Genomic DNA, 13,833 nt, shown 5'->3' on the forward strand with positions numbered 1-13,833 from the left:
AATAAAATAAAAAACTAGAAGAGTAACTAGTTTGTTCATGAACTATATAAACTTTATAGCAATTCTAATTAATTTTTAATACTTTTTTCTATAGGACAATTCCGTGCAAGGCTTCCAAATGAGAGGAAAGTTACACGTTATGTGGCCATCCAGGGGTGGAAACAAAATGTCCCAAGAATGGTTGACATTACTGCTAACTGGAAACCACAGCCTGCAAGATCAGTGAAGGACAATGTAGAGTTAGAACATCTGGTCTCCCAACAAAAATGGAAAGGTCTGGTTATCGTACCAGATGAAGAGAAAGGAGAGAAGGTTATTGCCACCAGATCTTTTAAGAAGGGGGAAATCTTGTGTGACTATCATGGATCTTTAATATCACATGAAGAAGGTGAGAAGATAATGGACACTGTGACTGAGGGAGCAATGGGATTCCTATTCTTTTTTAAAGACAATAAAGGAAAGCGCCTGTGTGTAGATGCAACAAATGTGCCATGCATTTGCCACCCACAATTAGTTACAACTTTTGGTCGGAAATTAAACCATTCTAGGAAGAAAAACAATGTTAAACCTATTTATTATCCCCTTTTTGAAAATCAAATACCTACGGTTTTGTTATCGGCTATGCAAGACATTTCTCCGGGAATGGAATTGCTTTTTGACTATGGAGTGACTAAATCCTCGTTTAGAGGGGAAGGAGCGGACTTATCATGGTTGGACAAGTAATTATTTTTTTTTTGGATTGTATATTTAGATTTTCTGTAAAATGTATTTATTTATGTTTTGTGTACATGTTACTTTGATAAATACAATTGTTATTTTTTTTTGCACAATAAAGTTATTTATTCAAAAACCATTTATTTTATCTTATAATAATGCTGGATTTTAATTATAATTTTTAGATATTTTATTTTTGCAAACTGTATTTATGCAACTGTTGAAACAACAGTTGTATAAATACAGATTGCAAAATTATAATATATATATAGAATTCTGTATTTGCGGCTTGGCACTCCAACTTTCAAAATCAAATTCCCAGGTGCCTTCAGGGTCCAATGGGTAGCGTGGTTGTATCAGGGTACAAACAAACAGCGGCACTCGATGGGTTTTCAAAAAGACTGTATTCAAAAGAATTTTTGAATACAGTCTTTTTGAAAACCCATCGAGTGCCGCTGTTTGTTTGTACCCTGATACAACCATGCTATATATATATATAATGACAATTAAATCCAGCATTATCAATCTGTATATATTTTTTTTTTCTATAAAATGTATTAATTTATATTTTATGTACACATTGCTTTAATAAATATAGTTGTTTTTCTTTTTCAAAATAAAGTTATTTTTCAAAATATTTTTTGGTTGATTGTATTTATTTTATTTTTGCAAACTGTATTTATTACAACTGTTGAACCAACATGTGTATAAATAGAGATTGCAAAAATAAAATGCATATCATTTTTTTATTTTATATTAATGCTGATTAAATATGTCTATGCCATTTTTGTCAAATGTTGAAATTTATTTAAAATAGGTTTCTTTTTTTAACAATAAAGTTATTTTTAAAAATCCTTTTTTTATGTTATTTATGTAAACTGCATTTATTCAACAGTTGGTCCAATAAAATTCTTTATTTTTATTTCTTGATAATGCTGGTTCTAAATATATGTCTATTTTTTAAATGTGCTAATACATTTTTAATATGATAATAAAGCATATTTTATTTAATATTAATGCTAGTTTTTCATTATTATCTTTATTGATTTTATTTTTGAAAACTATATTTATAGAACTGTTAATCTATTGATCAAACGGTTGTATAAATACAGTTTGCAAAATAAAATAAATAAAAAAATATGTTAATGCTTGTTTTAAATATATGTTTGTCATTTTTGTTATGTTTGTCATTTTTGTTAAATAGTTTTGTGCACAATGTATTGAAATAAATATCTGTTTTCAGAATAATGTTGTTTTTTAAATGTAGTTTTTTATTTATTTATGTAAACTGTATACATGTGTCTTTTTAATAAAACAAATGATTTTATATTAATGCCAGATTGAAGTATGTTTATTTTAAAAAAAATGTTTTATTTAATAAGTATTATTTACTTTATTCAACAATAATGCTGATTATAATAAAAAATCTTTATTTTTTTTTAAATATATGTATAATAAAATGACAATACAATACAATAAAATTCATTTGTTTACTTTGATCTCTTTGTGTGGTTGTCATTATTCATAGAATATAATGAAATGTATTTCCATATATATATATATATATATATATATATATATATATATATATATATATATATATATAGTCAAAGTGGAAGAAGACTAGCACTCGCGGGTCTTTGAAAAAACTTTGTATTGAAAAATGGGTAAAAACCAACCAACATTTCAGGGCAGCGCCCCTTTGTCAAGGTGTAGGTGAGAACCTACACCTTGACAAAGGGGCGCTGCCTCGAAACATTGGTTGGTTTTTACCCATTTTTCAATATAACATTTTTCAAAGACCCACGAGTGCTAGTCTTCTTCCACTTTGACTGCAAATACCACAAGACAGGCACGGGGGCGGGTGACCACAAGGAGTGAGTGCCGGGCCGTACAGCCATATATATATATATATATATATATATATATATATATATATATATATATATATATATATATTAGGGTTAGGGAGAAAGGGTCGTTGGGAAAACACAATCATTAGGTCGACATGGGTTTGGTCAACATTCAAATGCCAACATTGATTTTCTCACTATTGTTGCAACATGGACACTAAAAAGTGCAGCACATCCCCTCCATGACATGCTGCACTCACCATGCTTTGGGTATGTGTCTCACTACACTCTACACAATAATTTATTCTACCACCACAGCCTAGTGGCATGAGAAACTGCCTGTCGGCACATGTCAACTCAAGAAAAAGGGAAAAACTTAATGTGGACATTTTAACTGTCGACCTTCCCCATGTCGACCTAATGCATGTGTTGAACTAATGTCCCTGTCAACCTAACAGATGTGGACCTTCAGTCAGGTCCACCTTTATGCATGTCAACCTTCAGTCATGTTGACCTTCATGCACATTGACCTTCAGTGGTCGATGTAATGCTTGTTGACATACTGACCAAATGCCCAGATAAACAGGATTGTACACTAACAATGTAGGGTATTTACAAATATAATTGTACTTTAATTTTTCCCTATTTTGGCACATATTTATACAAACCGTTGTTCGAATGAACATCAAGGTAACAAGCTTATATGTGCAATATGTATGTTGGGGTACACGGGGCAGTCTTTAAGAGCTAAGAACCCTGAGCATGGGTCATAGGAAAGACAGACATTAGGTCTACAAGAATTAGCTCAACCACTGAAGGTTGACATGCATGAAGGTCAACATGGGTTATGGAGAAAGTGTCATTAGGAAAACACAATCATTAGGTCGACATGGGTATGGTCAACATTCAGAGGTCAACATTGAGTTTTTCACTAATGCTGCCATCCATATTCACTAACTACATTTATATATTACTGTATGTAAGACAAGCATGTTTGTTTTATATCCATCGTGTCGGAAAATGATGTACTGTATCTCTCCTTTCAATGGTTTCAGTCTTGACCACCATCATCCATGGCACCCAGAGGCCTCCAGCACTATGGACTCATCCAGCACCACCAAGGTTGCCATCACCACAGGATCTGGAGCAGTAGGAATAGGACATGGATACCGGCAACTGAGCACGGTTGTATATTTTCAATATTTATTTAAAATTGATTTCTTTAATATGCTTTAATATTATTTTTCTCCCCCCCTCCCCCTCCCTGTGTTATGAACAAAGGAGTTGGGCCTATGTAATTTGGAAATGCATGTGCGTGCATGCATGGGAAATGATGAAGCTCCTTTGATATGGTTACAGCTGAAATGGGCCAAAATGAGTAATTCTGATCCCACTTAAATTTTTCTTACATGTATTTTATTGTAGCCAAGTGTGATTATTTATCTGTCACCTGTCACTTTATTTTCTTCATAGTGATGGCGTATTCTAGAGGGCATTATATACAAGGAATAAAATATATACTTTGGAGACCTTAGAAGGGTGAGTGGCCGAATCTCGCACCAACACTGTAGTCACACAGTAACAGACAGACAGGTCAGGGAATGTTTAATAGTCATTAGGAGTAATAGTGTATTCTGTATTGTATAGGAAATCCAGGGTTTGTATGCCCAATACACATTGTATCTAATTAGTGAGCTTGGCATCGCCCATTATAATTATAATCTGTTGTCAACAGATTTTATATATAATAGTTTATAATTAGCCATTGCACCAGTGTCTGCCATATTATGCATAGAGGTGTGAGGTAGATGTGTGACTGGAATGGCCAGAGTTACATAATGGGTTATAATTAGCCATTGCAATACACACCAGTGTCTGCCATATTATGCATAGAGGTGTGAGGTAGATGTGTGACTGCAATTGGCCATATTTACATAATTTTCTTACTGGTGCCGCTCAGACTGTCAGCCACTGTATTGTTACAGTCTCACTGTTAAACTATTATTCAAAAGTGTGAATAGAATGACTCACATACATCACACCTGGCCGCTCTCTCTGATTGGTTCCTTTTACAACACCAACCATATAAAGGCCTCCCTCTCCCAGCACAAGTTACAATCTGTTCTAAGCTTGGCATTGCTATACTAGCTCTGTAAGATACTGACTTATTGTTCTTCTGCTGGATTTTATCTCATCTTTTCATTTCATAATGGAAAACATGAAGAATAAGTAAGTAATACTGTATTGTTTTATCCTTCTCTAATGCCTGGTAACTCTGTCTAGTTTTTACCCATCTTTTTTCTGTTATCTCAGGGGGGATATTTTCTAAAATGGGAGTTTTATTTCACCTGGGATGTTGCTATAAGCAAACAGATACTGTATATTATCTTCTAGAAGGTGCTAAATAATTAATAAGTAGATTCAGATTCTGATACGTTGCCCATAGCAACATCATGTGAAATGGGACTCCCAGTAAATCCCCCACTTCCTATACCCACTTCCCCTGCCTAATGTGTCACTATTCCATGTTTGCCTTTCTTGTCACTAGACAATATAGTATTGCTTGCTGTGCTGCATAATCACTGATATGTTATTCTTATTTTGCAGGACCCACAGAACCCCACTTGCTTGCAAGTTTTGTGAAAAACTGGATACGAACCTGTCTGTGCATCTCCAACGGGTCTGTCAGAAGAAGGCGGACTCTGCACAGATCCCTATCTTGGTTGAGGAAGCGCGTTCCAACTCCAGGAAGGTGTTACAGAACCTCACCATAGTGGATTATAATGACCCCAGCTTCAGACATCACACTCCTGTTCAAATGGAGGAGCTGGTGTTATTCTTTGAGAGGTCTGGAGTTTTAGTTAAAGGGAAACCCTCAGCCACAGCACGGTATGTAAATGATGCATGCTGTATCTCTAATGATATTCTCTGTTTTCATAGCTTACCATAACTTTATTTATCTATTATTATTATTATTATTATTATTATTAGTAGTAGTAGTAGTAGTAGTAGTCGTAGTAGTAGTAGTTGTAGTAGTAGTGGTAGCATTAGCAGCTATTGCTATAAGTAGTATAAATATTATATAGTATAATATTATTATAGTAAAAATAAAATATTAGTACAAGTTTTATTATTATTATTATTATTATTATTATTATTATTATTATTATTATTATTAGTAGTAGTAGTAGTAGTAGTAGTAGTAGTAGTAGTTGTTAGTAGTAGTAGTTGTTAGTAGTAGTAGTTGTTAGTAGTAGTAGTTGTTAGTAGTAGTTGTTGTTAGTAGTAGTAGTTGTTAGTAGTAGTAGTTGTTAGTAGTAGTAGTTGTTAGTAGTAGTAGTTGTTAGTAGTAGTAGTTGTTAGTAGTAGTAGTTGTTAGTAGTAGTAGTAGTAGTTGGTAGTAGTAGTAGTTGTTAGTAGTAGTAGTAGTAGTTGTTAGTAGTTGTTAGTAGTAGTAGTAGTAGTAGTAGTTGTTGTTGTTGTTGTTGTTGTTGTTGTTGTTAGTATAGCAGTAGTATTAGTAGTAGTAGTAGTTGTTGTTATTATTATTATTATTATAGTAAAAATAAAATCTTAGTACAAGTTGTATTATTATTATTATTATTATTATTATTATTATTATTATTATTATTATTATTATTATTATTATTATTATTATTATTATGTCGTAGTAGTAGATTATATATAGTAGATTATGCATCTTTAAAATGTTATTCCTTCCCTGCCCACCCATCAGTATATTCATATATAATATGACATTACAGTGCACTCTATGTTATATTATCAGTCTTCTTCAATAAACCCAAATCCTTTATCCATAGGCCTCTGCAAACAGAAGAGGACAGGCGTGTGTCAGAGGGAACAGACACTACTAATACTGAAAATCAAGCTTGGTAAGTAAAGAGGATGATTGATTTGTCATCAATTCTAGCTTTTCCCATAATATCTGTTCTGTCTACCTCTCCACGCACCTCATCCCTTGTTCCTCATTATCTCTATCTCTTGCTTTTTAACAATTTGTCATTTATGAAAATAGATCTGATTTTTGTTCTTATTACTTCCAGTAATTCCACACCGAACTTTACAGTGCCATTAAGGAAGAAAATGACGGAAGCTGGGCTATACGACAAGCACAGTAAGGATCACCCCATCCTTGAGGGCTTCAGGAAACACTTGTTTGAGACCTTGGAAATACCCAATTGCATGCAGGAGGTAATAATTTAAGTATTTATAAACAATTCAATTCTGTTGTTTGTTCTATTTTCCATAATCAGAAATGCAGTGATGGCTAACCTTGGCACTCCATCTGTTGTTGAACACCATGTCCTGCTATAGTATTGCTATTTGGTGATGCTAAAACTGGTGCAGGGCATGCTGGAATTTGTAGTTCTACAACAGCTGGAGTGCCAAGGTAAGCAATCAGTGACCTAATGCATAACACCTTTATATAACATTGCTAATTTACTCTTGTTTTCCAATAACCGTCCCTTTGCTATAAGAAAGGTTTACTTGTTGTTTTTAGATATTCTGTATGATATGCAGGCTATTAGGATACCAGTGGTCAGACTATGGACCTTGGTATCTCATCCACCAGAAACCCCAATGCACCCCAGTAGGTTTACTAATTAAACTCCCTCCCCTCCCCTAACCTTCCTTTCTTGGTGTCCAACCCTCCCCAGTGGTGCTTAAACCTAATCCTTAGTACCTTACCCTATCCCACACTCTGTGCTGCCTAACCTTCTTCCCCACACCCTAACCCTAACTGCCCCCCTAGTGCCTAGCCCTAAAATCCCACCCCTACATCCCACTATACTTGATATCAGGATGACAGATGTATCCCATTCCCAGATGGCATATAGTCAATGGCATTATGTTTGCAGTCTGGATGCCATGGTCAGCAATCTCATCATTGGCATCCCAATAATGGGCACATTAAATGTATACCATTGTTAGAATGTATTTTATATCAGCTTTTGTATTTTAGAAAATGTAATCTTATTTTTGTCTCTTTATTCTTAGGTGGAAAATGTTGCAAGATACTTGTACTTCATGGACAACACAAAAGTATCTTTGGATTTTGTACTGGATGTTGAGAAATCGATCCAGTACTTCAACAAACTCAGAGCAACGGGGTTGACAAATCAGACAGCCTCAAACTACCTGAAGAGTGTGCGGAGGTTTGTCACATACAACATTACAGCCACCAACCTGGTGCAAAACAACAAGGTCCTGTATGATTCTTTCGAACAATTCCTCAAAAGAACGAGGGACATTCAACGGACGATAAGCAAAGGTGTCTCACGGGAGATTGTGGCAAAAAGGTAAGAGTAAAAATCAAATTTAAAGGCAAACATTTTTTTTTTTTATCTGGTCTATAGATACTTTTTGTCCTCCTGACAAGGAAAAGGGCTGTGATTTTAATAACTGTGTGTGTGGGTGGGGTAACTACAACAATTTATTGGTTGTCCTATATTATTGTATAATTATATGATAACTGGTGTATGTTTAATAATTTTGTATTTATTATTTGCAGATTTGACATGCTCACTACCAATGTCAAAACCCCAGAAGACTGTCGTAAACTTCTGGTGGTGGCAAAACCTGGATTTGTTGAAGCCATTCAAAAGGCAAAGGCAGATCAGGAGTTGAATGAAAAGGAGAGATTGATCATTCTCTATTATCTTGAGTCCGTGGTCATTCTCAAGCACCTGCAACGACCTGGTGTCGTCCAAAATTTTACAGTAAGTAGTTTTTTTTTTTTTTATAATCCCTGATCTCTCTGTTCCTTCCACACTCCAGAGTAGTAGAGTAACTATTTTTTTGTTATCTGCAGGTGACCGAGTGGCTCCAAAGGATTCCCCACAAGTCACGTATTGGGGATAAATTGGTGATCACAGCTGTTGTTGGTGTGAAGACCCACAAAACATCAACGCAGCAAGTTGCTTGTTTTGCTCTTGAAGAGGATGAGGAAATGGTAAGTCTCAAATATTTCAAATATGTCTTGCTAGTGAAATTCATGCCAAAAGTAAGATATATAGTTTCCACAAGGCCACTTTATTCTCTTTTTCAACTCTATAATTTCAATCAATCATTCAGCTTTAGTAATATTGTGTCCCATGACATCCAACTTTATCTTGTATTTCTCAAATATAATGCCTGTTGTTTAATATCCATTTTGTCTGCAAAGGTAACATTTATATCTCTTTCCTTTCAGTGGTTTGACACTTACTTCAAAAAAGTCCGGCCCACATTTTTTCGGACAAGCAATGAGGACAGTGTATATTTTTTCATTTCAACGACTGGACAAAAAATATATAATGTCTCTAATGATGTCTCAAGATTTCATCAAAAGTAAGTGTAGATGACTTAAAGAATATATTGATCATTCTTCCTTATGTGTATGAGCAAACCCTGAGGGATAAACCAAACTTTATTTATTTTTGCTAACATTTTCATTGTTTTAATATATTGTATTTATATTCCCTTTCTAGGTATGATCTGGAGCCGATCACAAGTCAGGAAGTTCGCCGTGTGATTGAAACATTCATCAACAGCAAAGTTTCCCATGGAGAGAAGAGTGCCATTTCCCATTATTTGGCCCACACAGATGCGACGGCAGACAAGCATAATCGAATGAAAAATGTTGATGATCTTGTGATGGCGTCACAAATTGTCAGTAATTTGGGTTGTCTTCGTGTTTCCACAGATGCTGAAAGGACGTCAAGAGCTGGTGAAGGGATTTCAAGAGATGTCGACGGGAGAAAGAGGCACCGGGAAGAGGTTGAAGAAGATGATCTACCACCACCACCTGTGAAGAGAACTAAAGAAGACATCTATTCAAGATTCAAGTCAGAATATCCCGTGCAAATGGACAAAGATTGCCCTCCGCTCAAAGATTGTCAGAAACTAGAACATGGTCGTTATTGCTATGACAAGTGGCGGAAGGAGCAGAATAAGATGCGTATAGATGATATAATTGGTAAGACATGCTACATTCTTATATCTCTAAGGCTAAGGGGAATCCCCAAATAAGTCATTTTATTGATTGCTTTAAATAATAATAAAATAAAAAACTAGAAGAGTAACTAGTTTGTTCATGAACTATATAAACTTTATAGCAATTCTAATTAATTTTTAATACTTTTTTCTATAGGACAATTCCGTGCAAGGCTTCCAGATGAGAGGAAAGTTACACGTTATGTGGCCATCCAGGGGTGGAAACAAAATGTCCCAAGAATGGTTGACATTACTGCTAACTGGAAACCACAGCCTGCAAGATCAGTGAAGGACAATGTAGAGTTAGAACATCTGGTCTCCCAACAAAAATGGAAAGGTCTGGTTATCGTACCAGATGAAGAGAAAGGAGAGAAGGTTATTGCCACCAGATCTTTTAAGGAGGGGGAAATCTTGTGTGACTATCATGGATCTTTAATATCACATGAAGAAGGTGAGAAGATAATGGACACTGTGACTGAGGGAGCAATGGGATGCCTATTCTTTTTTAAAGACAATAAAGGAAAGCGCCTGTGTGTAGATGCAACAAATGCGCCATGCATTTGCCACCCACAATTAGTTACAACTTTTGGTCGGAAATTAAACCATTCTAGGAAGAAAAACAATGTTAAACCTATTTATTATCCCCTTTTTGAAAATCAAATACCTACGGTTTTGTTATCGGCTATGCAAGACATTTCTCCGGGAATGGAATTGCTTTTTGACTATGGAGTGACTAAATCCTCGTTTAGAGGGGAAGGAGCGGACTTATCATGGTTGGACAAGTAATTATTTTTTTTTTGGATTGTATATTTAGATTTTCTGTAAAATGTATTTATTTATGTTTTGTGTACATGTTACTTTGATAAATACAATTGTTATTTTTTTTTGCACAATAAAGTTATTTATTCAAAAACCATTTATTTTATCTTATAATAATGCTGGATTTTAATTATAATTTTTAGATATTTTATTTTTGCAAACTGTATTTATGCAACTGTTGAAACAACAGTCGTATAAATACAGATTGCAAAATTATAATATATATATAGAATTCTGTATTTGCGGCTTGGCACTCCAACTTTCAAAATCAAATTCCCAGGTGCCTTCAGGGTCCAATGGGTAGCGTGGTTGTATCAGGGTACAAACAAACAGCGGCACTCGATGGGTTTTCAAAAAGACTGTATTCAAAAGAATTTTTGAATACAGTCTTTTTGAAAACCCATCGAGTGCCGCTGTTTGTTTGTACCCTGATACAACCATGCTATATATATATATAATGACAATTAAATCCAGCATTATCAATCTGTATATATTTTTTTTTTCTATAAAATGTATTAATTTATATTTTATGTACACATTGCTTTAATAAATATAGTTGTTTTTCTTTTTCAAAATAAAGTTATTTTTCAAAATATTTTTTGGTTGATTGTATTTATTTTATTTTTGCAAACTGTATTTATTACAACTGTTGAACCAACATGTGTATAAATAGAGATTGCAAAAATAAAATGCATATCATTATTTTATTTTATATTAATGCTGATTAAATATGTCTATGCCATTTTTGTCAAATGTTGAAATTTCTTTAAAATAGGTTTCTTTTTTTCACAATAAAGTTATTTTTAAAAATCCTTTTTTTATGTTATTTATGTAAACTGCATTTATTCAACAGTTGGTCCAATAAAATTCTTTATTTTTATTTCTTGATAATGCTGGTTCTAAATATATGTCTATTTTTTAAATGTGCTAATACATTTTTAATATGATAATAAAGCATATTTTATTTAATATTAATGCTAGTTTTTCATTATTATCTTTATTGATTTTATTTTTGAAAACTATATTTATAGAACTGTTAATCTATTGATCAAACGGTTGTATAAATACAGTTTGCAAAATAAAATAAATAAAAAAATATGTTAATGCTTGTTTTAAATATATGTTTGTCATTTTTGTTAAATAGTTTTGTGCACAATGTATTGAAATAAATATCTGTTTTCAGAATAATGTTGTTTTTTAAATGTAGTTTTTTATTTATTTATGTAAACTGTATACATGTGTCTTTTTAATAAAACAAATGATTTTATATTAATGCCAGATTGAAGTATGTTTATTTTTAAAAAAATGTTTTATTTAATAAGTATTATTTACTTTATTCAACAATAATGCTGATTATAATAAAAAATCTTTATTTTTTTTTTTAAATATATGTATAATAAAATGACAATACAATACAATAAAATTCATTTGTTTACTTTGATCTCTTTGTGTGGTTGTCATTATTCATAGAATATAATGAAATGTATTTCCATATATATATATATATATATATATATATATATATATATATATATATATATATATATATATATATATATATATATATATATATATATATATATCCAACTCGGGTTTGGCACTCACTATAACCAAATGCAGCAGCGCCGGTGCCAGCACATAGAAAAATATAGTAGATTTGCGGTGGGGCACTCGTGGCTATTCTCCATAAACTAGACAAGCCAGCTAGTATGCAGCAACGTTTCAATTTATTTATCAAATTTTCGTCAGGTTACAAAGAATAGAGAAAAAAGACATACCTTTATAGCAGCATAGACCAAGGAAGTGAGGCTGAGACACAGAGAGACAAGGGAGCAGCCCACAGGGCGCAGCATGATGATGTCACATGCTGAACAAGTGTGCAGCATGTGGGGAGCTTGGTTGCCATGGATACCGCAATCCAGCTTTCTCAGACACTGTGAGGAAAATTGCACCAAAAATAATTAAAAAGTGACAAGAAAGAACTGCGACTAGAACCAAGAGGCAACAGTATTAAAAAATAGAAATAGAAAAAATGTATGCACCTGCGTCTCAATCTCACTTCATAGGTGATAAAAACAGCAATTAGCCTGAGACAAATAAATGACTAATCAATTAGAAATAGCATATTAAACAGGACAATACATGATACAATAAAAATACACACCAATAAAGCATAATTGCACATAATACAGCGCAATGTGGCAAAAGATATAGTAAAGACACAATCGCAATATTATGAGCTCAGCGGAATACAGCAAAGGAAATTTGCTCGTTTAGACCTTTAGGGGCAATAGTGCCCAAGCGGTGTATCCACCGGGCTTCACATTGTAATAGACGGGTACCACGGTCACCGCCGCGAATATTGGGGGGCACCCAATCAATCATCCGATATCTTAGGCTGTTAAGAGGATGATGATTGTCAACAAAATGCCTGGCGACAGGATGCTCACTACTGCCGGATGCCAATGCCTGACGGATGGTACTCCTGTGCATTGTCATCCTTTCCTTAAATTTCCTAATAGTTTTACCTATGTAGGATAAACTGCATGGACATATAAGTTGGTAAACAACGTATGAAGAGTTACAAGTAAGGTTGTGACGGATTTTAAATGTGTGGCCGGTATGGGGGTGACTAAAAGAATCACCTGGTAAAAGGAATTGACAGGTGGTGCATGCGCACCTAAAACAACCTTTTTTCTTTTGGACACCCAACCATGTCACAGTGGGTGGTTCTGGATTGATGGATGTATTGGTTTTAACCAAAATATCCTTGAGACTACGTCCCTTGGAGTAGCACGGCATAACCCGGTGCTCACCGAGGGGTAAAGTCGTGTCGCTTTTAATTAGAGACCAGTTATTTTTAACCAAAGCAGTGGTTTCATTAGAGACAACATTATATCTGTTAACCCACGGCATAGTCTTGGCCATGCTGGTATCTTTACTTTTGTGTCTGAGGAGTGACTCGCGGTCTAATTGTAACACCTTACGTTTGCAGGCGACAAGCTCATGATGTTTAAAGCCACGTTTCAAAAATTTTTTAATGAGTGCATCAAGTTGCTGCTCACAATCAGCTCTATCGCTATTGATGCGGTAGTAGCGTAACATTTGGGAGTAAGGCAAAGATGAAACAAGACTGCGGGGATGACAACTGGATGGGGACAGCAGAGTGTTACGGTCCGTGCTTTTGGTATAAACACTGGTGGTGATGATACCTGCTTTGAGGGAAACTTTGACGTCCAGAAAGTGGACCTCACTACTGGATGTTTCAAATGTAAATTTGATGGCATTATTAGTGTCATTGTGTTTAACAATGACATCATGAAGCAGGTTAACATCACCGTGCCAGATGGCAAACAGGTCATCTATATATCTCTTAAAAATAATAAAATGATCAACAATGCATGGGTCAGAAAGAAAAATGTCAAACTCAACAGAAAACATGAAAATATTA

General features: G+C 34.2%; 1 protein-coding gene across 1 annotated transcript; it reads left to right on the plus strand.

Moving 5' to 3' along the window:
• The first annotated feature begins 177 nt into the window (after positions 1-177).
• Positions 178-10,498, plus strand: LOC146049589 (uncharacterized). The gene is made up of 10 exons (XM_083166110.1): positions 178-388; positions 3,623-3,716; positions 5,175-5,456; positions 6,632-6,779; positions 7,587-7,888; positions 8,101-8,308; positions 8,401-8,541; positions 8,782-8,918; positions 9,059-9,546; positions 9,721-10,498. Exons 1-10 carry the CDS (start codon positions 178-180, stop codon positions 10,347-10,349), a joined length of 2,640 nt encoding a protein of 879 aa, XP_083022236.1. The 3' UTR covers positions 10,350-10,498.
• The last annotated feature ends 3,335 nt before the right edge of the window (positions 10,499-13,833 follow it).

This window comes from Crinia signifera, chromosome 12 (genome assembly GCF_055691185.1).
Source record: "Crinia signifera chromosome 12, ASM5569118v1, whole genome shotgun sequence".
Taxonomy (NCBI): domain Eukaryota; kingdom Metazoa; phylum Chordata; class Amphibia; order Anura; family Myobatrachidae; genus Crinia; species Crinia signifera.